At 45.5% G+C, this 27,789-nt stretch overlaps 1 protein-coding gene and 1 pseudogene across 1 annotated transcript; both read left to right on the top strand.

The window, feature by feature from the left end:
- Positions 1-2,081: 2,081 nt before the first annotated feature.
- Positions 2,082-3,595, top strand: LOC136519405 (jasmonate-induced oxygenase 4-like). The gene is made up of 4 exons (XM_066512811.1): positions 2,082-2,306; positions 2,477-2,736; positions 2,968-3,293; positions 3,438-3,595. Exons 1-4 carry the CDS (start codon positions 2,082-2,084, stop codon positions 3,593-3,595), a joined length of 969 nt encoding a protein of 322 aa, XP_066368908.1.
- Positions 3,596-8,028: 4,433 nt separating this feature from the next.
- Positions 8,029-26,862, top strand: LOC136523177 (protein LATERAL BRANCHING OXIDOREDUCTASE 1-like; annotated as a pseudogene).
- Positions 26,863-27,789: the final 927 nt, after the last annotated feature.

Genomic DNA, 27,789 nt, shown 5'->3' with positions numbered 1-27,789 from the left:
AATTACATCATTATTGAGAAAATATTAGTTGGCATATATTTCTATTTTTTGTTGTCGACACATGAGCCCAAGTCTAAGTAGGATTTAAGTCACCATACAGCATAACCAATTCAACCCCTCCCGCCTCTTGGGCACTCCCATTGGATCCTTTTAGTAAAAGTGATGCACGTCAATTTCCATGAATCACTATTGAGTACAAAATGTGACAGACAACCTTTGATAAATCATTAGTAACAAGTCCAGAATGACAGGAAAAATGCCCATCACTATTGCATGTTACTATTACCATCACAATTAACCTATTTTCAGATACGGGTACTAAACAAATTGAACCCAAACTCAGTATGAAACATTTGGATAAAGATTATTCCAGGGGTTGCGCACACTGACAAAACCTGATATGGCCACACAAATATATATTAAACACGGCTCAAGCAAACAAGGCACAAAAAATAAAACAACTTTTAGTCCAAAGAATTAGATAGATTTTGAGCAAACTATCTGTTAATAACGGAAAAATAGAACCTCTTCTGCAAAAATAATAAAAATATATAAAGTGACTTTCTTGCTAACAAAGTCTATCTTTATTAGCAAAGGAGAAATTGAAGCATATCTCTAGGTAACAAAGTTGGTTTCTAGCCTAACAAACTAGATAGTGTCCACAACAAATAGCTTATGGTTTATCACTAGCGTTGTCAGGATTTATGGCTTTTGGAAGTCGATCTATCTCTATGTAACAAAGCCATCTAAAAAATAGATAGATTTTGGAGCAAACTACCTGTTAACTGAAACATAGAAACCTTTTCGCAAAAATAATAAAATACATATACAAAGTGCCTTTATATTGCTAACAAATTAAGTCTATCTTTATTAGCAAAGGAAACTGAAGCATATCTCTAGGTAACAAAGTTTGTTTCTACCCTAACAAACTAGGTAGTGTCGACAACAGATAGCTTGTGGTTTATCACTAGCGTTTCCAGAATTTTTGCCTTTGAGAAGTCGATCTATCTCTGTGTAACAAAGCTGGCCAGAAAATAGATAGATTTTGGAGCAAACTACCTGTTAATAGAAACATAGAAACTCAGGTTAAAAAATAATAAAATACATATACAAAGTGTTTTTATTGCTAAAAAATTAAGTCTATCTTTATTAGCAAAGGAAACTGAAGCATACCTCTACGTAACAAAGTTTTTTTCTAGCCTAACAAACTAGATAATGTCCACAATAGATAGCTTGTTGTTTATCACTTGCGTTTCCAGGATTTATGGCTTTGGGAAGTCGATCTGTCTCCATGTAACAAAGTCTACCAAAAAATAGATAGATTTTAGAGCAAAGTACCTATCAACTGAAACATAGAAACTCTTTTGCAAAAATAATAAAATACATATACAAAGTGCATTTATTGCTAACAAATTAAGTCTATCTTTATTAGCAAAGAAAACTGAAGCATATCTCTAGGTAACAAAGTTTGTTTCTAGCCTAACAAACTAGATAGTGTCCACAACAGATAGCTTGTGGTTTATCATTAGCGTTTCCAGGATTTATGGCTTTGGGAAGTCGATCTATCTCTATTTAACAAAGCCTGTCAAAAAAATAGATAGATTTTGGAGCAAACTACCTGTTAACTGAAACATAGAAACCCTTTTACAAAAATAATAAAATACATATACAAAGTGCCTTTATTGCTAACAAATTAAGTCTATCTTTAGTAGCAAAGGAAACTGAAGCATATCTCTAGGTAACAAAGTTTGTTTCTAGCCTAACAAACTAGATAGTGTCCACAACAGATTGCTTGTGGTTTATCACTAGCGTTTCCACGATTTATGGCTTTGGGAAGTTGATCTATCTCTATGTAACAAAGCCTGCCAAAAAATAGATAGATTTTAGAGAAAACTACCTGTTAACTGAAACATAGAAACTCTTTTGCAAAAATAATAAAATACATATACACAGTGCATTTATTGCTAACAAATTAAGTCTATCTTTAGTGAATCATGGAAGTTGGCCAGAAACACTATAAATATATGCTCAGAGAGCTGCTCCTCATCTTTGTGTGTGGTAGCAGTCATAAACAAGCACCAATGGCTAGTGAATCATGGAAGGTGCCGACTCCAGTGAAAGAGCTGGCCGCCCTCGTGGAGGAGCCGCCGAGCCGGTTCGTGCAACGGGAGGAGGACCGCCCTGGCAGCCTGATGCTCGCAGCTGACATGCCTGATCCCCTCCCTATCGTGGACCTCGACAAGCTGTCGACCGCCGATGAGGCTGCCAAGCTCCGCTCAGCGCTACAGACCTGGGGGCTTTTCCTTGTGAGATTGATTCCCTTCTTCTTCTTCTTCTTCTTCTTCTTCTTCTTCTTCTTCTTCTTCTTCTCCCTCTCAGTAGTCAGTTACTCAGTTCCCATGCATCATCGTGCGAACCTTGCTCCATCGTTGCCTCCACATGCTTGCAATGGCTATCTCTGTGCCATGCCATGCAGGCTACCATCCATGGCATAGATGCGTCTCTAATGGAGGATCTGATGAAGGCATCACGAGAGTTTTTCAACCAGCCGCTCCAGGAGAGGCAGAAATACAGCAACCTGAGGGAAGGCTCGCGCTTCCAGCTGGAAGGGTACGGCAGTGATCCAGTGATAGCTCAGGATCATATCCATGACTGGAGCGATCATCTGCAGCTAAAGGTGGAGCCTGAAGACGAAAGAAACCTTGATCAATGGCCCAACCATCCTGAATCCTTCAGGTCACCTACACTCCTTTTCAGTTTTAGCCTTTTCACTTTTCTGGCTTTTGTTTTACAAGTTTTCGAAGAAAAATAAATGAAAAAAAATGCAATGTGAGCGTTTATGTTACATATGACTCATGTGTCTTGTATAGTATACTCCAAGAAACAAAAAACAGTACTTGTCAGCTCTACTACTGACAATAGCGCCAAAATGGTCTTTGCCTGAACTGTTCTAGGACCTTTTTGCAGGGATCTTCTGCACGAGTACGCAACAAAAACCAAGGCTATTATGGAAAAAATCTTGCGGGCGATGGCCAAGATCTTGGAGCTTGATGAAGAAGATTTCATCAACCAGATTTGTGGTCGTCCTCAAGCTTATGCCAGATTCAACTACTATCCTCCTTGTCCAAGGCCGGAGCTCGTCTTGAGTATCAAGGCTCACTCTGACGCCCCTCTTCTAACGGTTCTCCTGGTCGATCCTGAGGTCGGTGGACTGCAGGTTCAGAGAGACAATAAGTGGTTCAATGTTCCATCCATTCCTCATACTCTGGTGATTAACCTGGGAGACTCCTTTGAGGAAGGGAACTGGGAATCCAAGCTATTGTGTGTCCTGAATCTCTGTGGTGATTAAAATTCCAAAAATAAATAAATAAATGGAACTGATGTATATCCAACTTCCTGAATTCTTTATGCTAAACTTGACTACAAAATTTTGATACAGGTAATGAACAACGGGATATTCAAAAGCCCAGTGCACAGGGTTGTGACGAATGCAGAGAAGGAGAGGATCTCACTGGCCATGACCTATACGGTGGAACGTGACAGTGTGCTTGAGCCGGCGGCCGGTTTACTGGATGAGAAGCGACCGGCAAGGTGAGGATTACAGAGGCGGACTTCTTGGAGGGGGCCAAAGAACACTTTTCTAAAGGAATGAGACTGATTGAGACTTTGAAGATCTAAACCTTATATGTTTGTTTTAAACAATGTCCGTGATCAGTGGGTGCGTCACTACTGGAGAGACTTTGCCGAGTGTCAAAAATCGGGTACTCGGCAAAGACCTTATTTGCTGAGTGCTGCACTCGGCAAAGAGTTCTTTGCCGAGTGTTAGGCACTCGGCAAAACTCTCGGCAAAAGCGCGACACTCGGCATAGGCTGACCCGCGTAACGGTGTTCGGCTACGTCCTTCTTTGCCGAGTGCCTGCTGTTAAGCACTCGGCAAAGATTTAATTTTTTTTTTTAAAAATTCTTTGCCGAGTGTCCCAGCTCTGGCACTCGACAAAGATTTAAATTTTTTTTAAAATTTCTTTGCCGAGTGTCCCAGATCTGGCACTCGGCAAAGTTTTTTTTTTGAAAAATACTTTGCCGAGTCGGCGAAGATTTAATTTTTTTTTAAATGTCTTTGCCGAGTGCCCTGTAAAGGCACTCGGTAAAGAGGAAATTTTTTAAAAAAAAAATTCAAAACCCTCTTTGCCGAGTGCTTTATTCGTGGCACTCGGCAAAGACCCCCTTTGCCGAGTGCCATGCCTCGGCACTCGGCAAAGTTTTTTTTTGTTTTTGGCCTCCAAATTTTTTGTGCAACCCTTTTAAAGCACTAGGAACTCCTAGTTAGAATTTGGAGATTTTTTATGACTTTTTGATATATTTAGTTACTTTATTTCTTTTACTTGAATTTTTTTGAAAAATATAATTTTGAACTACACGTGGTACGAATAATGGAGTTTAATGATTCAAAAAATGATAGTCATGTTACTGAGTGTAGTGTGATGCCGTATCCAGGAACGGACCCGAAATTTCGGACATCTTGTTCATGAAACATAACTGCGAACTTGCGTGCAAAGTGTTTTTAAATTTTATAAAAAGCAAACAAAGTCCAAAAATCATGAAACTTGTTGAGATGTCATGATATCATATGTGGAGGCTATGATAAAAATTTCAGAAGATTTCGTGCACGTTGTCACGTACGATGCTTACAAACCAGGACATCTCTACATGAGATGGAGGCAGCCGCACAGGCGTTCTACGACATGATGGACTCGGCATAGAAACCCCTTCACGATCGGTCAACGGTGTCTCAACTGGATGCCATTGGACGCTTAATGGGATTGAAGTCCGAGTTAAACTTGAGTCGACCTGACTTCGATAAGATGTTGGCTGTGATTGGCACCCTGCTTTCGGAGGGCCACATTCTGCCAAAGAGCATGTACGAGTCATAGAAACTCCTTCAAGCACTTAAGATGCCGTATGAGCAGATACATGCTTGTCTGAAGGGGTGCGTCCTATTTAGGAAAGAACACGAGCATGCAAAGTTCTGTCCAAAGTGTAAATCCTCCAGGTACCTGGAGGTAGACTCTGATGATGGCCAGAAGAGGCAACTTACGATCCCCGTGAAAATCCTACGGTACCTTCCGTTCCTACCAAGGATCCAACGGTTATACATGATCGAGGAATCCGCGAAACAGATGGCATGGCACAAAAATGGCAAACGGTACAATCCTGACAAGATGGTACATCCATCCGATGGTGAAGCTTGGATCCGCTTTAATGACAATCATCGTGACAAAGCAGATGAGGCTCGTAATGTACGTGTCGCGCTGGCAACAGATGGATTCAATCCTTATGGAATGATGGCTGCCCCATACACATGTTGGCCCGTCTTCGTTATCCTCCTTAATCTCCCCCCAGTGTCTCCTTTTCAACGACATAACGTATTCTTGTCGTTGATAATTCCTGGACACCCAGGGAGTAATATGGGTGTATTCATGGAGCCATGTTTGATGAATTGGTTCGTGCTTGGGATGAAGGGGTATGGACATACGATCGAGCTACAAAGATAACCTTCAAAATGCACGTTTGGTACCACTACTCCCTGCATGACTTCCTGGTGTATGGGATATTCTGCGTCTGGTGTGTTCACGGGAAGTTCCCATGCCTAATATGCAAGGAAGGTGTGAGGTTCATTTGGTTGCAAAAGGGTGGCAAGTATTCATCGTTCGACAGACATCGTCGATTCCTACCTCTTGACCATCCATTTAGACAAGACATCAAGAACTTTACGAAAGGTGTTAAAGTGACAAACCCTGCACCACGGATGATGACTGGTGCCGAGGTTCATGCTTAGATAGATGCTCTCATGCCTAATGAAGAAGGTGGTTTTGTGGGATATGGTGAGCAACATATGTGGTCTCATATCTCGGGCATGACGAGGCTCCCCTATTTCGATGACCTTCTTCTGCCACATAACATTGATGTAATGCACACTAAAAAAAATGTCACCGAGGCACTTTGGGCAACACTCATGGACACTGAAAAGTCTAAGGACAACCCTAAAGCTAGAGTGGACTTGGCAACATTATGCGATAGACCAAATCAAGAGATGCAGCCTCCTAGTTGTGGTAAGACCTGGAGAAGGCCTAAGGCCGATTTTGTCTTGAAAAAGGACCAAAGGAGGGAAGTACTTGAATGGATCAAGACGCTAATGTTCCCTGATGGGTATGCAGCGAATCTAAAGAGGGAGTGAACTTAGGCACTCTGCGAGTAAACGGGATGAAGAGTCATGACTACCACATATGGATTGAGCGGCTTCTTCCGGCGATGGTTCGAGGCTATGTCCCGGAGCATGTCTGGCAAGTGCTAGCAGAGTTGAGCTACTTATTCCGCCAGCTTTGTGCCAAGGATCTCTCTTGGACCGTCATTGATGACTTGGAAAAAGTGGCACCTGTGTTGCTTTGTAAGATGGAGAAGATCTTTCCACCTGGCTTCTTCTTGCCGATGTAGCATTTGATTGTGCACCTCTCGTATGAGGCACGGATGGGGGGCCCGTGCAGAACCATTGGTGCTATCCAATCGAGAGATGTCTAAAGACTCTTCGCAAAAAATATAGAAATAAAGCCAAAATTGAGGCTTCCATTGTAGAGGCATACATTCTAAAGGAGGTGTCGAACTTCATAGAGAAATACTACACTGAGAAACTTCCTAACGTTTATAATCCACCTCCTCATTACAATGCTGGCGAAAATGAATCAAACCTTAGCCTCTTCTAAGGGCAACTCGGAAGCGCAAGTGCATCGACCACTAAGCAATTGAAAAATGAAGAGTGGCGCAGTATCATGCTATATGTGTTGACCAACCTTGTCGAGGTGCAACCGTTCATTGTGTAAGTTCTGAACGAACATATTTCATTTCGTCGTATGTTCTTGTTTCTTCATCCAACCCCCTTGTTTCTCGTTGGTATAAGGAATTTCTTCGTCAATCCTAGCATGGATCAAGGCAACCTACCCAGCAAGAAAATGATACCCTTCTTTCATGGGGTGCGGGACCAGGGAGCCCCGATTTCATTTGTTGGTTCAAACAGAAAGCCCAAACTGATGCGTCTATAAGTGACGAGCTGAGATAGGTTGCAAACGGCTGTGCCGTTAGGGTCAAGTCATTTACCGGTTATGACGTGAATGGATATTGTTTTCACACAGCAAGCTACGAGCAGAGTCGGTCCAATCGAAAAACCACAAATAGCGGAGTTGTTACGTCTGGCACTGATGGACTCGACTATTATGGAAGAATTGAAAAAATCTACGAACTATCATTCTATGGTTCCAAACCTCTTACTCCTATCATATTCAAATGCCACTGGTTTCATCCTGGAGTAACGAGATGAACCCCTAAGCTTGGGCTAGTCGAGATTCGATAGGATTCCATCTATCTAGGAAAAGATGTCTACATTGTGGCTCAACAGGCCGTCCAGGTTTATTATACGTCATACACGTGCAAAGACGCCGAGCATCTTAAGGGTTGATCTATTGTGCACAAGGTACCGCCACACGGTAAACTACCTATCCCAAACGATGAAGATTACAACTTCAACCCAAACACATATGATGGAGAGTTCTATCAAGAAGAGGGACTACAAGGAAGGTTTGACATAGACTTAACCGAAGAGATAGGAATGGAAGTAGACAATGAAAGGGATGATGACGAGGACGCTGGAGACGAGGTGCGAAATCTAAAGGACATACAAATGCTTGAGCGATTACGTTTAGGCAATGACAATGAAGACAACATTACTCCTTCGGATAGTGTTGATGAGTTGGACAATGTTGATAGTGATGACGAGACCTATGATCCAGCTAATCTCAATCATGAAGATTATTTCTAATACATGTAATATTATGTTTTTTGTAATTATGTTTTGTTCATTTTTTCAAATATTTCTAATACATGTATTACTATGTTTTTTGTAATTATGTTTCGTTCATTTTTTCACCTATTTCTAATTGCGTCTTGTTTTTCTTTTTTGTTGTAGGTGATTGAACAAAGATGGCGGGCGACCGTCATAGGTCTATGAACTTGATATACCAAAGACCACACCGACTGCAAGAGGAGGCAGAGGGATTGGACAGGAGGAGGAGGAGGAGGACTGCTAGACACAGGAGGGGGCCGTCTCCTCCCACGCCACGTGAGGAGGAGCCGGAGGAGGAGGTGGCGCCCGTGGATGAGTCAAACGATGAGCTAGTTTGGCAGACGGACGAGGAGGAGGGGCCGCACGAGGACGACGAGTTGGAGGTGGCAGGCATGGGTTCTGCTTCCTCCGACTCCTCTTCGAGTGTCTACTTGCAAGGTCCCGCGAGCCTTCCACATGTTCCGCTTCCTCACCAACACCCAGTGATTCGCCCCGAAGGGCAAAAGTAAGTAACTTTATATGTTATCACCACTACTTCATATGATATGATGAAAAAAACTAATATTTTTTCTTAATCACTTGTGTAGGAACTGGGTGGTTGTGTCGGGTGGTAATGCATGGCTAGTCAACGGCATCCTGGGTCTTCTGTGCAGGCAACACTTCTCCGGCATTGTCACGTATGCATCGAAGATGGAGCCAGCCTACTCATTTGACCACTACGCCGTCGCCACTGATGCGGAGTACCCCAACAAGGCGGCGTGGGTGAAGGCAAAGCTTTGGGTAAGTCTCCCTCGCACAACATTGCTCAATACGTCACATTCATTGGACTTTTCTTGAAATAATGAATGGATACATCGCTTTTGTATGCAGACTTATTACAGATGCAAGGAGGGATTTGAGGCCAGGGCGGAGCAGGTGACTACCAAAGCCTGTAAAAACTCATCTCCGACATGCATCACGAGGTGCACATCTAGGCCATCGTAACCTACTACGGGTCGAAGCTTGGAGAGAGGAAAACCAAGAAAGACGCAAGAGAGATGCAGCTGACCCGGGAGCAGTACCTTGAAGTAAATGAAGAACATCAATATTAATTTGTTTTAAGATTAAGTTGGTTTAATTTGATCTTCTTATACTTGATGACGTGTAGATGATTCCCTGGTGGTGCCAAGTGTATCCCGAGTGCTGGGTGATGATGGTGGATAGGCGGTTCACGGAGGAGTACCTCAAGATGCATAGGGATGCTCGGGACCGTCGTTTGTAGATGCAAGGACTAGCACACCATCAAGGCAGCCATAGCCTCGTCGGATACAAACAAGCATGGGTACACGAATTCATTTATCTATTATGACGCTCAGTTCTGCCTGATTTCTAATCATCGTGCTGTCTTTCTCCTAGTCGGCGTAACATAGTGGCTAGGTTTGCTCAGACTTCTAGGCATGGTGTATGGCCCACAAGGGCAAGGCGATGTCTGACGTCTCCTTCAACCTGGAGGACCCGCCCGAGGCATACACGAACCCGAGCGTCCACTCCCGCATCAGTGAGTACATTGAGGTGGCGAGGTCGCTCCATGGGTCAGACCACGATCCGAGCACCTAGGGCTTTGATGGAGAGGTCGTCATGAGGGCAGGGCAAGGCAAGAAGCATGGGCGGTTCTGGCTCGGCGACGGCGTCATCGACATGGCCTCTACTCCCTCTCTCTCCCAGATCTGAGCACGGAGCACAAGCGAGAGCCCGGCCATTCGCACACGGCCGACCGCTGCACAGCATCGGGTCGACGCACTCGAGGTTATTTCTGTTTTACTCGTCACACATTGATCTTTACACACCTTAATTAGCTTTGCATTACTGAAACATTGGAGTAAAATATTGCAGGCCCGGCTGGAACAAGAAATGAGGCAATGTCTGGAGCTGGAGGCCGGGCACCAGAGGATGGCGGCCTAGCTAGAGGCCGAGCGGGCCGAGCGGGAGGCCGAGCGGGCCGAGCGGCAGGCCTAGGCGCAGAGGCTGACGGACATTACGGAGTTCCTACAAGGACTTGGGCAACGTGTGGGCTTCTCTCTGCCACCTAGGCTGTTGGTTCCACCTCCGCCTCCGCGTCCTGCAGCTACAGCTACTCCTGTGAGTATGAAAGTTTTTTACTTTCGCTTGTGCTTTGCTTGGATGGCCTCTACCTTCCTAGATTAGCTATCTAAATAATCTTGTCTCACATGCAATCTTTTCTCCTTTGTGCAGTCTCCATCTGACGGTGGTTCGAATAATCCACCTTATACACCTCCGAATGATGGAGCTGGGCCTTCACCACAGTCGCCTTGGTCGAGATGAGTGCACGTTGTATTTTTTTCATTTGTTGTTCACTTTGTGATATACTTGTGATGCACTTGTGGACTTTGATGGACTTGTGGATTTATTTGGATGGACTTGAGCACTTATTATTATATATGTGATATATATTGTGATGGATGTGATATGTGCGGATGGATGCGTGGATGGATGAGATATATATGTGATGGATGAGATATATATGTGATGAATGAGATATATATGTTATGGATGAGATATATATGTGATATATGTTTGTATGAATTTATTTGTCATGATGGAATATAAAAAAAATTAAAAATTACAGTTTTGGGTCACTTTGCCGAGTGTTGCACTTGGCAAAGGACCCCTTTGCCGAGTGCAATGGTCACAGTACTCGGCAAAGCTGGAAAAATGGGTGTCCAGAAAATCATTTTTCTAGCTTTGCCGAGTGCTGTGACCATGGCACTTGGCAAAGATTTTTTTTAAAAAAAATAAACTTTGCTGAGTGCCAAACAGAGGGCACTCGGCAAAGAAATTTTTTAAAAAAAATTCAAACTTTGCCGAGTGCCGGACAGAGGGCACTCGGCAAAGAAATTAAAAAAAAATTCAAACTTTGCCGATTGCAGGACAGAGGGCACTCGGCAAAGAAATTTAAAATAAAAAATAAAAAATCTTTGCCGAGTGTCTGAAGGTTGGCACTTGGCAAAGAAATTTTGTAAAAAAAAATAAAAACTCTTTGCCGAGTGTCTGAAGGGTTGGCACTCGACAAAGAATTTTTTTAAAAAAAAAATAAAAAAATTTTGCCGAGTGCCTGCAGGGTTGGCACTCGGCAAAGTGACCGTCAACGGGACCGGCGCCGTGACGGTCGCTTTTCTTTGCCGAGTGTCCCCGGGACACTCGGCAAAGCCTCCGAGTGCCCGATAAAAGACACTCGACAAAGAGGGCTTTGCCGATCAATTTTTTGCCGTGTGTTCTTTGCCGAGTGCCGCACTCGGCAAAGAACCTGAATCCAGTAGTGCATGCCTCTGCGGAGAATAAAAAACTTTGTTTTTTGTACTTCTGATCACAAACTTTGGCGTTAGCTATCGCCCCTGTTGCAATAAAGCTATATATTGCGTTAGATGAGTTATATGGAGTACTTCTCAAAATTTCCACTATGAAACTCTGCTTGGAAAACAAGCCGGCCCTAGCATTTTTATCTCATTAGGGGAAATAGTTTTAATACGCAAAAATGTCACAAAAACAATTAACTTGTGTGGCTATGGTTGCCGTCCTAACCAGCAACAACTTCCCTCTATTCCTCTTCATGAGTCCTTGAGAATTCCGGTTTTTCCTCTTGTCAAATGCAAAAATATCATTGATTGCAAGTGGGTCTACAAAATGAAAACAAAAGCATATGGCACATCTATAGGTCTTAAATAGCAATATTGCATTTTAGTTTCTAGAGGATTGTATCTAAGCCAGCTCGATGTTCAAAATGTGTTTATCCATGGCATTCTAGAGGACGATGTTTATATGCACTAACCACAAGGGTATGAGAATGTGGAGAAACCTGGTTTTGTATGCAAACTTAACAAGGCCTTGTATGGTTTAAAAGAGGTACGGTACCTATGGCTAGTTTGGTTCCTGCCTGCCAGGAGCTGCCTGGCCCAGGTAGCGTCTCTAGACATGTCTTAGTGGATTGTCTTAGTGCCAGGAGCTGCCTGGCCCAGGTAGTGTCCCCAGGCTTGTCTTAGTGGAACGTCTTAGTGCCAGGAGCTGCCAGGTGCTATGGAATGTGATCTTAGTGCCTAGGTAGTGTCCCAGGTGTCTCAGTGCCAGGAGCTGCCTGGCCCAGGTAGCGTCCTCAGGCTTGTCTTAGTGGAATGTCTTAGTGCCAGGTGCTATGGAATGTGATCTTAGTGACTTAGTCTTTGCAGTGTCTGTGAAATGTAAGTTTGATCTCAATTCTACGAATAAAGTGATATGTGTTGTTCTATTTTTGAAGTGTATGTTCTTATGCATGTGATTCTGAGTTCATTGAGGTGTTAGGCACTTATAGTGCCCGTGACAGCACGAGCGCAGCAGTGCTGCCGTGTCCAGTGGCACGACACGACATGCTTAAGCACTTGTAGTGCATGTGCCGTGTCTGGGCCGCTACCTTGGCACGGTGGCACTATCAAGCACGGCATGGCAGCTTAGTGTCGTGCCTAGCCTAGCCGTGCCGTGCCTGGCCGTGTCCATGCCCGTGTCGGTGCCAGGGCCGTGCCTGAGGTCCAGTTGGCCATGTATATGCATTAGGTACCTTTTGATACTTTTCCTCTTGGTACCTCTGTTTTTCTAGCCACCCGGTCGCTCCTCACCAACGGTCCTCATTTCTCCAACCATAATAAAATTTCTCAACATATATAGAATTGGAATAAATTGATAAACTTTTATTGAATAAAATTTCTCTAGCTAACAAATTATGTATCCAACAAGCAAAATCTATCTTTGTAGCTTTTTTAGGCCTTCCCCAACGCTGTTTTTTCTCTAGTATATGTGGATCACTTTATTTGTACTAGAACCACTAAGAGTATTAGCCTCCATTGGTGGTGCCCTTAGAAGACAATAAAAAAAATGTCTTTCTTGCTAACAAATTAAAGTATACCGTTAGCAAAAAAAAAGGTCATATCTCTAGGTAACAAAGTTTGTCTCTAGCCTAACCAATTTGGAAGGAGAATAGGCTGAGGCACGTACACCGCATGGAAGGAGAAGAGGACAAAGAGTGTTGCTGTCTTGAACAAATTGATGTAGAAATGGTCCTTCACTGTTCAAGAGGGCAAAGAGTGTTGCTCGTGGCTATAGATGTGCACGCAGAGAACTCATCAAACTCCACTTCGTGAGCAACAGAAAAAAAAAGTAACAAAGAAACACGCCGATGGCTGACGAGCCATGGAGGTTGCCGATGCCGGTGCACAGTGGCGGAGCCAGAATTTATACTCAGAGGGGCCGGCCGTCAGGAATTATACTTAGGGGGACCGGCTCGGTCTTTTTCATTGCGATAATTTTATTATCTAGTTGTGTTTTATATGATTATATTATTTAGAAGATATTAATAGGTATATATGACAAGAATTTTATATAATATCCCTCTTAATATAAATAAAAAAAATATTAAGTCATACTACTATTTTTTTTTTGGTTGTAAAACATTGGGGGGGGGGGGGGGGGGGGGCCCCCCCCCCTGGCTCCGCCAGTGCCGGTGCATGAGCTGGCTACCGGCCGTGTGGAGGAGCCACCAAGCCGGTACGTGCAACGGGAGCAAGACCGCCCAGGAAGCCTGCTGCTCGCTGTTGACATGCCGGAGCCCCTCCCTGTCGTCGACCTCAGCCGGCTGCCAGTCACTGACGAGACAGCCAAGCTCTTCTCAGCGTTGCAAACCTGGTGACTGTTCATGGTATATAATTAACCTTCAGTTACCTAGATCTCCCTTTGGAAGAAATCTAGTACGCTTGTTCCACTGTGGCTGTGGCATGAGAGCAATACTTCTCTGTTGTGCAGGTTACCAACCACGGGATAGCCGTTTCTCTGATGGACGACGTGATGAACGCGTCAGACGAGTTTTTCCGGAAACCGCTCGAGGAGAAGCTGAAATGCAGCAACCTGATAGAAGGAAAGCGCTTCCAGTTGGAAGGGTACGGCGATGACGCGGTGACATCCCAAGATCAGATCCTGGACTGGAATGATCGGCTGCACCTCCAAGTGGAGCCGGAAGGCGAGAGGGGTCTTGCTTACTGGCCCAAACATCCTGAATCTTTCAGGTCAGCTGATCGACTTTCTTTTTTTTTTCTTTTCAATAATTCCTCAACGGCTTTATTTGTAGATTTTGTAAACAAAGAGATTATTGGAGGATTAACTCAACTCAGTTTTCCATTAATCTCAAGAGGTGTTTATATAGAGATACATGGGGATATGAAAGGATAGAGGGAACATGAAAACAGTCTAACTAATCAAATACTTGATATTCTAACACCCCCGCAGTTGGAACGTCAGACACTAGCATGGAGTGGAGACATTCAAACTAGAGCGAACTATGTAAAAATGGATGTAGGAAGGCCCTTGGTGAACACATTCGCATACTGGGAGGTGGATGGCACATGAAGAACGCGTATCTCCCCGGTAGCAACCTTGTCCCGGACGAAATGTAAATCAATCTCATCATGTTTGGTGCGCTGATGTTGCACTGGATTGGTTGAGAGATAAACGGCGGTAACATTATCACAAAAAACCACTAAGGAACGCCAGGGACAGAAATGGAGCTCCTGAAGTAATTGTCAAAGCCATGAGATTTCAGCTACAGCATTAGCAACGGCTCGATATTCAGCCTTAGCACTAGAACGAGAAACTGTGTGTTGGCGCTTCGAAGACCAGGAGACCAAATTATCGCCCAAAAAGACAGCATAACCCGAGGTGGAGCGACGAGTATCCAGACAACCGGCCCAGTCAGCATCTGAGTATGCAACAAGGTCACAAGTTGAGGAGCGAAGTAACTGCAGACTATGGTCCAAAGTTCCCTTGATGTAGCGGAGAACACACTTAATCAAGGCCAAATGTGGCTCACGGGGTTCATGCATATGGAGACATATCTGCTGCACAACATAAAAGATGTCTAGACGAGTAAAAGTGAGGTAATGTAGTGCACCAGCAAGTGCCCGCTAGTCAGTGGCATCGGCAACAGGAGGACCATCAGTGGAGAGCTTGGCATTAGTATCAATCGGAGTGGAACAGGGCTTGCAACCAATCATACCAGCACATTCCAAGAGCTCAAGAATATAGTGACACTGTGAGAGGAACATACCAGTGGAACTCCGAGAGACGGTCATCCCAAGAAAATGGTGCAAATGCCTAAGAACCTCCATAGAAAATTCTACAGTCCAGATGAGGCAGTCAATATAATGTCATCAACATAAAGAAGCAAATATGCCATGTCGGAGCCATGCCGAAGAACAAAGAGAGAGGTATCTGACTTTGCTTCCAAAAATCCAATAGATCGAATAAAGGAAGCAAATCTGTTGTACTAAGCCCGGGGTGCTTGTTTCAAGCCATATAGTGATTTATTAAGGCGGCACACATGGTTAGGCTTGGAAGGATCAATGGACCTAGACGGTTGTGCACAATAAACCATTTCTTCCAAGGTGTCGTGGAGAAAAGCATTCTTCACATCTAATTGATGTACCGCCCAATTTTGAGAGAATGCCAAAGAAAGGACTGTGCGGATGGTGGCTGGCTTGACAACAGGACTGAATGTTTCACCAAAATCACTACCAGGACGTTGTGTAAAACCTCGAAGGACCCAACGAGCTTTGTAACGGTCGAGTGTTCCATCTGGATGTAACTCGTGCCGATAGACCCACTTGCCTGTAACAATATTAGTGCCAGGTGGAGGAGGAACAAGATCACATGTGTTGTTTGCTTGGAGGGCGGTGAAATCCTCTTGCATAGCATCACGCCAGTTAGGATCTGCCAAAGCACCACGGTATGTCTTCGGAATGGGAGACAACATAGTGGCCTAGAGATTCATAATAGTCCTGGGTTGTCAAAAATCGTGCTTGCCTCAAGTGACCATGGTATGATCATTTGCAACAGGCGGTATTGAAACAGACCCCTGTGGAAGAGGAGCACCAGTGAGAGAGGAGCCAACAGCCTCAGCCGGGAGCTCAGTGCCCCCAACCGCTAAGTGCCCAGCGCTGGCAGGATAGCCAGGGGCCGCCGCTGGGTGCGACCCAGTGCCAGCACCGGCTGAAGCAGTGGCGGAGCTGGGCTGGCCCAACGCCTGGGGCTACTCCATGGGCTCATTTTGGTAGATTAAGTGGGCTTCTTTGGAATAGTGTACTACAGTGTAGAGAAACCGGCCCAACGCCTGGGGCCGTGGCCATAGTGGCCCTAGGCTTATATCCGCCACTGGGCTGAAGAATCGACAACCGTCGAAGGCCCAATGCCTACCAAAGGCCCAGTGGGGTAGCCGGGCGCTGCTGCGTGGAGGGGCACCCACTATGTAAAAAACGGTTGTTAGCAACGGGAGGAATTTTTTATAGGGACACCTGGTGATAGAGCCGTCCCTACAGTGACGTGCTCGGAAGCTCAAACACCATCCGCCCCTACAAATAGAACAGCAGGTGCGGCTAGTGATACGAGTCGCCCCTACAAATGGATCTGATTTGTAGGAGCGACTCACTCATTAGCCACCTCTGAAGTTGATATTTGTAGAAGTGGCTGATGATTGAGCCACCCTCCAAATCGCTAGCCATCCAAAAATATGTACTGACCTCTCCTCTCTCTCTCTCTCTCCGTCTCGACTCCCCCTCTCTCTCCCTCGTTCTCCCTCTCCTCCGAGCCCCTCCGTCTCTCCCCCACGCCGCCCTTCCCTCTCCCCCACGCGGTGATGGGACCTCCCTCTTCTCCGCGCGGCGGCACCCAGCGGAGGCGCACGGCGTCGCACCCCCCTCTTCTCCGCACGGCGGCACTCGGCGGCGCACACTAGGGTGGCGGGGGTTCTGGGGCGCGGCCTCCCGGCGGTCGCGCTACGGGCTCGGTGCCCTCCTCCAGCATTGGCAGTCGCGCGGGTGCCCGTCCCCCGATCCAGGCAAGGGCAGCGCGGAGCAGCCTCGCCGGCCTTGATCCAGGCAAGGGCAGCGCGGAGCAGCCCGGTGCGACGGAGGCTCCCCAGTTCTGATCCGGTATAGGGCGGTGCGGAGGAGGCTCACCGGCCTCGATCTAGGTAAGGGCGGCGGCACGGAGGAGGCTGCCCAGCCTGGTCGTAGCACTGCTCACCCTCCGCCATAGCGGGCGACCGATGAGGGCCTCTGCTTCGACCTTCGACTGTCTTTGTGCAGTGTCTCCACTTGGTAATCACTCTGTGCTCCGCTTGGTTACACTATTGCTTTGGGAATCTCCGCTTGATAATCTAGCGTCAATAGTTGTTAGCTTGCACATCCTCGTATGCAGCCATGCATGAAAGCTTTCCTGGTTTTTCCATTGAATATTGAACAATTGACGAGCTAGGGGTCTGAGGAAAAATAAAGTAAAACGAGCTAGATAGTATACTCCATGCTGTATCATATACTTAGAAAATCACAAGCATGTTATATTGTATACAGCACATATTTGTGGCTTCCCTGAAAGATGTATGTTTACTAGAAGCTAATGTCATCAGTCAGTTGGATCTGAATCTGAGAGGTTAGAAACAGACTCCTAGATGAAACAAAAGTGAGATCTTGTTTTGACCATTCGAACTAGTGTCATATCAGTGTTCAATGGTGCTCTATTATAATGTTAATAGCTAATGTTATAACAAGCTGGTAGTTACTACATATCAACAATATATGCTGAACAGTATGGAGTAGTGTCTGTTATCATGTAATGACAGAGGAAGTTGTGATATAGATGCCGGAAGCAAGTTGTGATATTCATGCATCCTACTTCTGGTTATCTACAAATTTGATTAGATTAAAGTAGTGATGCTTTATTCTTAGTACAGAGGGAACTGTGGTTCAACATGAAAGTCGGTTCTTACTATAACAGTATAACTGAACCAAAATAGCTGATTTTGAATATGTTGGATGGATGCACCGAACATGTGACTTATATGGAGTAAAGTTGTTAATTAATAGGTGATTCTGTGGTAATTTGTTTTGCAAAATTGTATCCTGCCGTGTGGTGACTGAACTGACTATGGGAAAAGCTGAAGCTTGAGCTAGGACTCTGTTTCTGTTTGGAATCCGAGTTTTGCTGGTGCATAGTTAAGCTTGAGGTGGCTCCACATAAGGCAAAATTGCTGGTACATTGTACTCCCTCCATCTGTGAATGTAAAGCATATTTTGTTTTGTTAGAACAGCCTTTGACCAACTGTATTCTTTTAATTTGCCCTTTTATTAAACAAAATTTCAATCAAATAAGTACATTTGAATACAAATCTATTGGCACCAATTTTGTATCCCTAAAGTTAGTTATATACTGGTAGAGTAATTGTTGGTCAAAGGCTTCTAACACAGACAGAGGGAGTACATAATTATGTAATGTTAGAAGAGCACGGGCACGCCACACTAGTTCCATTGTTGTGGATAGTGACATATGAACAAGATAGTTCTGCGCAATTCATCTGGTTAGATTTCCATGTCTTACCTTCTTTAACTGGAATACTAGATCAATCATTGTTGAGAGAACCTTAGAATAACAGTTTTTAAGAGCTTGGTACTGAACCTGGATGCTTGAAGATGCAAAAGTTTGCTAGGAAGCCAATTTATGTTTATATTGTGATTGAATGAATTTTAGTTCACCAACTGCTTGTATCATGTATTTGGAATTTTGGATTGTTATAAAGGTTTAGATGTCATGCTATCTATTTGTTTAGATGTCGTTACATAGCATTTTGCATGATATGGGATGGTGACTCTCATCCTAGACAGAGATAGACTACCTCTCACCCATTCCCACCTTGGAATGTAAACAAAGAGTCCTCCTGTGTCATGGAGAATCCTTCCTAATTGCCCTTGGGAAATAAAAGAGCTTCAAAACTAGATTGATCCTTGTTGCTCATTGACGCAACACTGATTTGATTAAGGGACCAACCAATGAGTTTATGACATGTGGCCTCACGGCGCACATGCCAGATTCACATTGTTGGTTCTTATAACAGTTTAATACATTGTTCATGCCTGAGGTTGTCTTGTCATAGTTAATGTTGTCTGTAATCCACTCTACTAAAACTATGATGAATCTTATCCCAGATGTAACACATTAGTCTGGACAGTTCATCTGATCTTGTCCATGCACCCAGTATGCTAAATGCCATCCTTGTTAATCAGCGGTTCAACACAATTCACTGCATCCTTCTCTAGATATTGCTTTGATGCATTCAGGGTAGCCGCCCCTACAATGCCTTTGAACTTATCAGCACGACTTATCCCAGATGTAACACATTAGTTTGGACAGTTCATCTGATCTTGTCCATGCACCCAGTATGCTAAATGCCATCCTTGTTAATCAGCAGTTCAACACAATTCACTGCATCCTTCTCTAGATATTGCTTTGATGCATTCAGGGTAGATTTTGAAGTTTTTCATACTGTTGATGCTCATATATAAAGTATAAACCACTAACTAATAATCTTTTGTGTGCCAGGACTATTACTTCTACAATGATGACAGTGGAGTACAATAATTGTTTGGGAACCCGCAACTGTGAAGACTTGAGCTGAGATTCTTTGGGTGACAAGTATATCATTAGAATTCTTCAACTTACCTACCATTCCTCTTCCTCCTGCCTGTAAACTGAAAGCATGCAAGTTGCTGCCTGTTGACCTCACCCCTCTCCTCTTGTACCAATGTTTAAATTCTTACACCGTTTAATGTTCTGGTCGAATTTGAATTGTAAATTTAATTTTTTTTTTGCGGAACAATGATTTATAGGGGCGGTTGGTACTGTAGCCGCCCCTACAAATCGATTTGTAGGGGTGGCTGGTGTTCCCAGACCGTCCCTATAAATCAATTTGTAGGGGCGGCTACAGTACCAGCCGTCCCTACAAATCGATTTATAGGGACGGTCTGGGAACCGCCCCTACAAATCAACGATTTGTAGCCACCCTTTTATAGGGGCGGTTGGCAAAACTGCCCCTACAGTGGGTTACCAGCCGCCCCTAAAAATGTTTTTCTACGTAGTGACCGGAATTTCCAGGGTCCCGGGGTCCAGAATTTCCAGGTTCTCGCTGGCAACGACCCGAGAATGAACGGGGGCAGCGGGAGAGGACCCAAAGCCGGTGACTCCTGGACCAGCGACTCCTGTACCTGCAACAATGGGTGAAAGAATAGTGCTAGACACATAGTCAAACTTGACAGAAAGTCAAGGTTAGATGAAGGGAGAGGAGCAAGAAGCTCGGCAAAAGGAAAAGAAGATTCATCAAAAGTGACGTGGCGAGAAATAATGAGGTGATTGGTGGCTAAGTCGAGGCAGCGATACCCCTTGTGGACTGAGGGATAGCCTAACAACACAAAAAGGGTAGACCGAGGAGCAAGCTTATGGGGAGTAGTGGCAGACAAATTAGGGTAACATTTGCAACAAAAAACATGAAGATAGTGATAGGAAGGAGAGGCACCGCATAGAACAAAATACGGAGTTTGAAAATTTAGTGTTTTGGTGGGGTGACGGTTGAGAAGATAGGTGGCGGTGTGGAGAGCCTCCACCTAGTAGGATGGCGGGAGGCTAGCTTGGAACATGAGGGAACGCATGGTGTTATTAGTGGAACGGATGATACGTTCGGCGCGACCATTTTGAGAAGAAGTACGAGGACAGGACATGTGAATGGTGGTGCCATGAGTGAGGAGAAAGGTTGTCGAATTTGCGACCGTTGTCGCATTGGACGGTCTTAATCGTGGTGCCGAACTGAGTAGCGACATAAAAAAGTTAGAAAGGGTAGGAAATGTGTCTGACTTAAGGCATAAAGGAAAAGTCCATGAATAACAAATCACAGTGTATTAAATCAAAATTTGGGGAAGCATGTGAAGTGGATTGAACAAAAGGGAGGCACATGTGGCGGCCTAACTGACAAGCATCACATAAGGTTTCTAACTCACTTTTATTACAAGACGAATGTAAAGAATGTGCCAAGTGAGTTAGAGACTCATGGCCAAGATGACCGAGCCAGCGATGCCATAGCACGTGGGTAGATGTGATGGCAGCGAAGGCATGAGGGTGGACTGGTGGCCGAAAGGAGTATAGCTTCCTAGAACTATTGCACCTGACAATCAGGTTCCCCATTGCTAGATCCTTCACAGAAAAGCCAAAAGGGTCAAATTCGATAGAACAATTGTCAGTAGTGAAACGAATGACAGAAATAAGATTCTTAATAATATGCAGGGAAACAAGAATATTATGTAAATGGAATGAGAGACCGGGTATAGGAAAAGAAGTAGAGCCGATCGCAGTAACGGGTAGAGAAGAGCCATTACCGACGATGATATTGGACGGTGTAAAAAGGTTGGGAGGATAAGCATGGGATAGGGAGTCAGAGTTTGAGACCATTTGAGAGGAAGCACCTGAGTCCATATACCAGTTATCGGTTGGCGGAGGAGTGAGCGTCATGGTGCTGAAGTTGTTCGCCAAGACTTGAGGGTCCCATGTCCAGGGCTGCTGTTGGGGTGGAGGTGCCGACGAAGCGCCGTAGTAGGAGGCAGGAGTAGACGGGCCGGCGCCGTACTGCTGCTGCGAGCCGGCGTACAGCGGCTGCGGCTGCCGCGGACCGATGCACTGCTGCTGCTATGCGTTGGCGACGAAGGCTTGAGGACGTGGCGGCAGTGGAGCGAGAGGTGGTTGCGGGCGCGCCCTAGGTTGGCCGGCCCAGACGGCGAACGTCCCTGTGAGCGGGTTCCAGTGCGCCGGCCAAGGACCGAACGGATGCGCACCAGCCTGACCGCCGCCGGACGTGTTGGAGCGCCAACGTCGGCGCTGTCGGTTGGAGCCCCCGCCGGATGCGGAGCTTCCCTGTCCGCCGTGGCTACCATGAGTGGTGCGGCCCCGACCGCCCTGTCCGCCCTGGCCAGCCGCGCCATGGCCAGTGGGAGGGCCACCAGGACGTGGCGCAGAAGAGCGTGACGAATAGGAGGCCACAAATGCCGTCGGGGTGGTGGTCTTGCTGGCGAGAGTCACCTCTTCGATGAGTAGATCAGCACGGACGTCGGAATATGACGTACGGAAACGGACGTGTGCGCTTGATCATAGCCACCATATGAGAGTACCGCTCATTAAGGCCACGAAGAACGTTGAGGACCAAGGTGCGGTCCAAGACCGGCTCACCCAAAGTCCCCAGAGCATCCGCCATGCGCTTCATCTTGTTGCAATAGTCGGTGATAGAAAGATCCCCATGAACAAGGGTCCGAAACTCGGCATCAAGGACGATGGCACGCGTTTCTTTGTTGCCGATGAACTGCTCTTCAAGCCCGAGCCCAATGGCGCGCGATGTCGGGGAAGCAGTGGAGACAGCTTCAATGAGGTTAGGCGCCACCGTGCCAAAAAGCCATGACTTAACGGTACAATCCATGCGATGCCAGTGAGGATCCGTGGAGAAATCATCATCGGTGAGCACGAGACAATCAAGGGCATATTTTGACACGGTGTTGAGGAAGAGCGAGCGCCAACGACCGTAGAAGGTGGACGTCTGCTCGAGGACGAGGGGGATCATCAGCTTGATGTTGTTCACCGCGATGGCCTGAGCTGCTTGCTCCACGTTCTCATACTCGGCAAGCCGTTGATCGGCTTCCTCCGCACGAGCAGTGGCTGCCCGGGCCTGGGCGGTGGCCGCTTCGGCAGCAACGATCGCCTCTTCGGCCGCCTGCTGGAGCTCCTCGATGGTCGGCGGCATGGTGACAGAGGAAGAAGCGGCGTGCAGGGGTCGGATGAGGATCGTGGCCGTGACGTAGAGACGCGACGTAGAGGCCGCGATGTTCGTGGCCGCGACGAGGAGGCCGCGACGTAGAGGAACCGCGACGTCCCGTGACGTAGATGAAGCCGCAACACCTGTGACGTAGATGAAGCCACGACGTAGCTGTCCGGCTCGAACTTGCCCACCGCGACGCCCGTGAAAAACCGCGACGTAGATGAAGAACCGCGACGCCCGCGATGAGGACCGTGACGTAGATGAGGACCGCGACGCCAGGCGGGCCGCGATGACGCCAAGCGCGCAGCGATGCCCCGCGATGCAGCGCGTCGGAGGTGGAGGGGTACGCGGCGTAGGGCAGCGCGAGTAGGTGGAGAACGTCGGGGAGTCCGACGGTCTAGGGAGAGCGGAAGCGAAGGGATCGTGACCCTTTCGATACCATATCGGAGGATTAACTCAACTCAATTTTCCATTAATCTCAAGAGGTGTTTCTATAGAAATACATGGGGATATGAAAGGATAAAGGGAATATGAAAACAAAGAGTCTAACTAATCAAATACTTATTCTAACAGAGATATGATGTACTGCATTTTGTGATAGTTGTAAATTGTGATGCTCATGAGCATCAAGCATAGATGGAAAAATGAAGCAGTACTTTGTTAGGATGATTTCCAGGAAAGCTATGCAGCAGCTACGTACTCATGATATTAGCAAGACAAAATGATTTGGAACAAAGTAATCTTTTAAGTCCTTTATTTCTTTTTCTCTTCATTCAGGGATGTTCTGCTCGAGTATGCATCAGAAACCAAGAGAATAAGGGACACCGTCCTGCGAGCAATGGCCAGGATCTTTGAGCTTGATGAGGACTATTTCATCAGCCAGATGGGTGACAGGGTTCCGGCACACGCCAGATTCAACTAGTACCCTCCCTGTCCAAGGCCAGAGCTCGTCTTGGGTATCAAGCCCAACTCCGACCCCGGCGCTCTCACTGTTCTTCTCGTCGACAAAGACGTCGTCGGGCTGCAGGTTCTGCGGGATGGCATGTGGTATAGTGTCCCATCCGCCCGACACTCCTTGCTGATCAACTTGGGAGACTCCATGGAGGTAAGGCGTCTGCGAAACCATTGTCCAAGTTCCTATTCTAGCTAGCTGGTTCTGAATTTCTGTGTAAAATTTTGACGCAGATAATGAACAACGGGATCTTCAAGAGCCCCGTGCACAGGGTCGTCACACTACGGGAAACAGGGCATTTACCGAGTGCAACTTTCTTTGCCGAGGGCTAAAAGTCAGGCACTCGGCAAAGAGCTATTTTGTCGAGTGCCGCACTCGGCAACGATATACACTCGGCAAAGAAGGCTTTGCCGAGTGTCAGGCGCTCGGCAAAGCCAGACACTCAGCAAAGGCCCTTTTTGCCAAGTGTCAGGCGCTCGGCAAACCCTGGCGCTCGGCAAAAAGCAGCGTCAGGTAACGGCCGCCGCCTGCCGTCCAGGTTTGCCGAGTGTCAGCGGGTAGGCACTCAGCAAACCACTTCTTTGCCGAGTGCCAGACCCTGACACTTGGCAAAGAATAACGGCAAACTTTTTTTTCCATTTTTGACCTCCAAACTTTTTCTGTAGTCCTCTTACAGTACTTGGTACTCCATGTCGAAATTTAGTACATTTCCCAAACTGTTTGCTATATTTAGTTAATTTATTTCATTTAATTGAATTTTTTTGGAAAATGCAAATTTGAACTGCACGTGCATCGAATAATGGAATTTAATGATTCAAAAAATAATATTCATGTTATTGAGTGTAGTGTGAGGCCGTATCCAGGAACGGACCCGAAATTTCGAACATCTTGTTCACGAAACATGACCACGAACTTACGGACAAATTGTTTTTAAATTCTATAAAATGCAAACAAAGTCCAAAAATCATGAAACTTGTCAATATGTCATGATATCGTATGTGGAGGATGTGATAAAAATTTGAGAAGGTTTGGTGCATGTTATCACATACGATGCTTACAAACCAGGACATCTCCACATGTGGTTTGTAAGCATCGTATGTGATAACGATATCATGAACATTGTATGTGGTTTGTAATCATCGTGCTGTCTTTCTCGCAGTCGGCGTCACATAGTGGCCAGGCTTGCTCAGACTTCCAGGCATGGTGTATGGCCCATAAGGGCAAGGCGACGTCCGACGTCTCCTTCAACCTGGAGGACCCGCCCGAGGCATACACGAACCCGAGCGTCCACTCTCGCATCAGTGAGTACACTGAGGTGGCGAGGTCGCTCCATGGGTCAGACCACGATCCGAGCACCCAGGACTTCGATGGAGAGGCCGTCATGAGGGCGGGGCAAGGCAAGAAGCATGGGCGGTTCTGGCTTGGCGACGGCGTCATCGACACGGCCTCTACTACCTCTCTCTCCCAGATCCGAGCACGGAGCACGAGCGAGAGCCCGGCCATTCGCACACGGCCGACCGCTGCACAGCACCGGGTCGACGCACTCGAGGTTATTCCTGTTTTACTCGTCATACATTGATCTTTACACACCTTAATTAGCTTTGCATTACTGAAATATTGAAGTGAAATATTGCAGACCCGGCTAGAATAAGAAATGAGGCAACGTCAGGAGCTGGAGGCCGGGCAGCAGAGGATGGCGGCCCAGCTGGAGGCCAAGCGGATCGAGCGGTAGGCTCAGACACAGAGGCTGACGGACATTACGAAGTTCCTACAAGGGCTTGGGCAACGTGTGGGCTTCTCTCTGCCAGTTGGGCTGTTGGTTCCACCTCCGCCTCCGCGTCCTGCAGCTGCAGCTACTCCTGTGAGTATGAAAGTTTTTTACTTTCGCTTGTGCTTTGCTTGTATGGCCTCTACCTTCCTAGATTACCTATCAAATAATCTTGTCTCACATGCAATCTTTTCTCCTTTGTGTAGTCTCCATCTGACGGTGGTTCGAATAATCCACCTCATGCACCTCCGAATGACGGAGCTGGGTCTTCACCACAGTCGCAGTAGCCGAGATGAGTGCACGTTGTATTTTTTTTTCATTTGTTGTTCACTTGGTGATGGACTTATGATATACTTGTGATGCACTTGTGGACTTTGAAGGACTTGTGGATTTATTTGGATGGACTTGAGCACTTATTATTATATATGTGATATATATTGTGATGGATGTGATATGTGCGGATGGATGCGTGGATGGATGAGATATATATGTGATGGATGAGATATATATGTGATGAATGAGATATATATGTGATGGATGAGATATATATGTGATATATATTTGTATGAATTTATTTGTCATGATGGAATATAAAAAAAATTATCGTTTTGGGTCACTTTGCCGAGTGTTGCACTCGGCAAAGGACCCCGTTGCCGAGTGCCATGGTCACAGCACTCGGCAAAGCTGGAAAAATGGGCGCTCGGAAAACTATTTTTCCAGCTTTGCCGAGTGTTGTGACCATAGCACTCGGCAACGGGGTCCTTTGTCGAGTGCAACACTCGGCAAAGTGACCCAAAACGACAATTTTTAATTTTTTTTTATATTCCATCATGACAAATGGTTTTCTGAGCGCCTATTTTTCCAGCTTTGCTGAGTGCCATGACCATGGTACTCGGCAAAGAATTTTTTTTAAAAAAAATTCAAACTTTACCGAGTGCTGGCCAGAGGGCACTCGGCAAAGAAATTTTATAAAAAAAAATTCAAACTTTGCCGAGCGCCGGACAGGGGCACTCGGCAAAGAATTTTTAGAAAAAAAAAATAAAACATCTTTGCCGAGGGCCGGATAGAGGACACTCGCAAAGAATTTTTTTTAAAAAAAAATAAAAAATCTTTGTCGAGTGCCTGTAGGGTTGGCACTCGGCAAAGCGACCGTCAACGGGACCGGTGTCGTGACGGTCGCTTTTAGCCTTTGCCGAGTGCCCGATAAAAGACACTGGGCAAAAAGGGCTTTGCCGATCAATTTTTGCCGTGTGTTCTTTGCCGAGTACCGCACTCGACAAAGACTTTGCCGAGTGCAATTTAACCTTTGCCAAGTGCCTCAGGCACTCGACAAAGAACCTGGATCCAGTAGTGTCACCGCTCACCAACAGAGAAAGAGAGGATGTCACTGGCCATTTTCTACGCCGTTGATGGTGAGAAAATGCTTGAGCCGGCGGCTGGTTTAGTGGACGAGAATCGTCGTCCCAAGAGGTACCGACGAATTAAGGTCAAGGACTTCGTGGCTGCGCTCCAAGAACATTTCGCCGAAGGGAATGAGAATTGTCGAGACTCTGAAGATCTAAGTTATTGCATCTTTGTTTAAAAAAATGTTTAAACTGTGGCAGGAGGTACAGAGACCCAAGGATAATATAAGAGCTGCTTTTCAGTAATAATTCTTATAAGAAAAAAAAAATCTATGGAGACGGTTCTATGGAACAGCTGTGTGCATCTATTACTGATTTACGATGTGTGTTTATACACATATATGGTATTTTGTATAAATGTTTTGCTCGTTTCTCTATCCAGAAGTGGAATATGGAATAGAATAAACGAATTGAAGGGTAATGATCAAACGTCTGTAATGCATTATATATCCTAGAATAGGTCTTCTACCCTTTCTGAATAGTTGATCGCTATTCATCTACTCCCTTAACATCAAAGAAAAGAGTTCGACTCAATGCTTTAACACCAAAGTATAGCTCGAATGAAGACAAAATTTATATAAAAATTATAGATTTTTTTTCGAGGAGACCCATAATTTTTTAGTTCATGATTTATTAATTTAAAATTGTTTTGATACCAACATAATTGATATACTGTTCAGATTTGTATTTGCAGATCTAAACATTATATTGATTGTTTTGGTACCAAGATGGTTCAAATAAAAATGTTGTGAACTAAAAGGGTTTAGATCTCCACGATAAATACAATTCTTATATAAATTTTATCTTTATACTCCCTCCATCCAGACATGATATCATATTTGACTAGAGGAAAAATCATACAAAGTAGACTTTAACCCTTTTTGTGCTCTAAAGTTTCATATAATTTGACTAACTTTTGATCAAAATTTATAAAGTTTGATTTTTTTCTATAATGATTACATTTCTGTACAGAAGGAGTATGTGACTATATGAAAAGTTATAGTTTTTGTAGATATGCTTTGTAAGGGTGCCAACAAAAATTGTCTCGATTTATCATTTGCTAGTGCAACATATTTTAGAAAAATC

This window comes from Miscanthus floridulus, chromosome 18, assembly GCF_019320115.1.
Source record: "Miscanthus floridulus cultivar M001 chromosome 18, ASM1932011v1, whole genome shotgun sequence".
NCBI classification, from domain to species: Eukaryota; Viridiplantae; Streptophyta; class Magnoliopsida; order Poales; family Poaceae; genus Miscanthus; species Miscanthus floridulus.
Note: the sequence above shows the minus strand (reverse complement) of the source record. Positions and strands in the feature narration are given on the sequence as shown.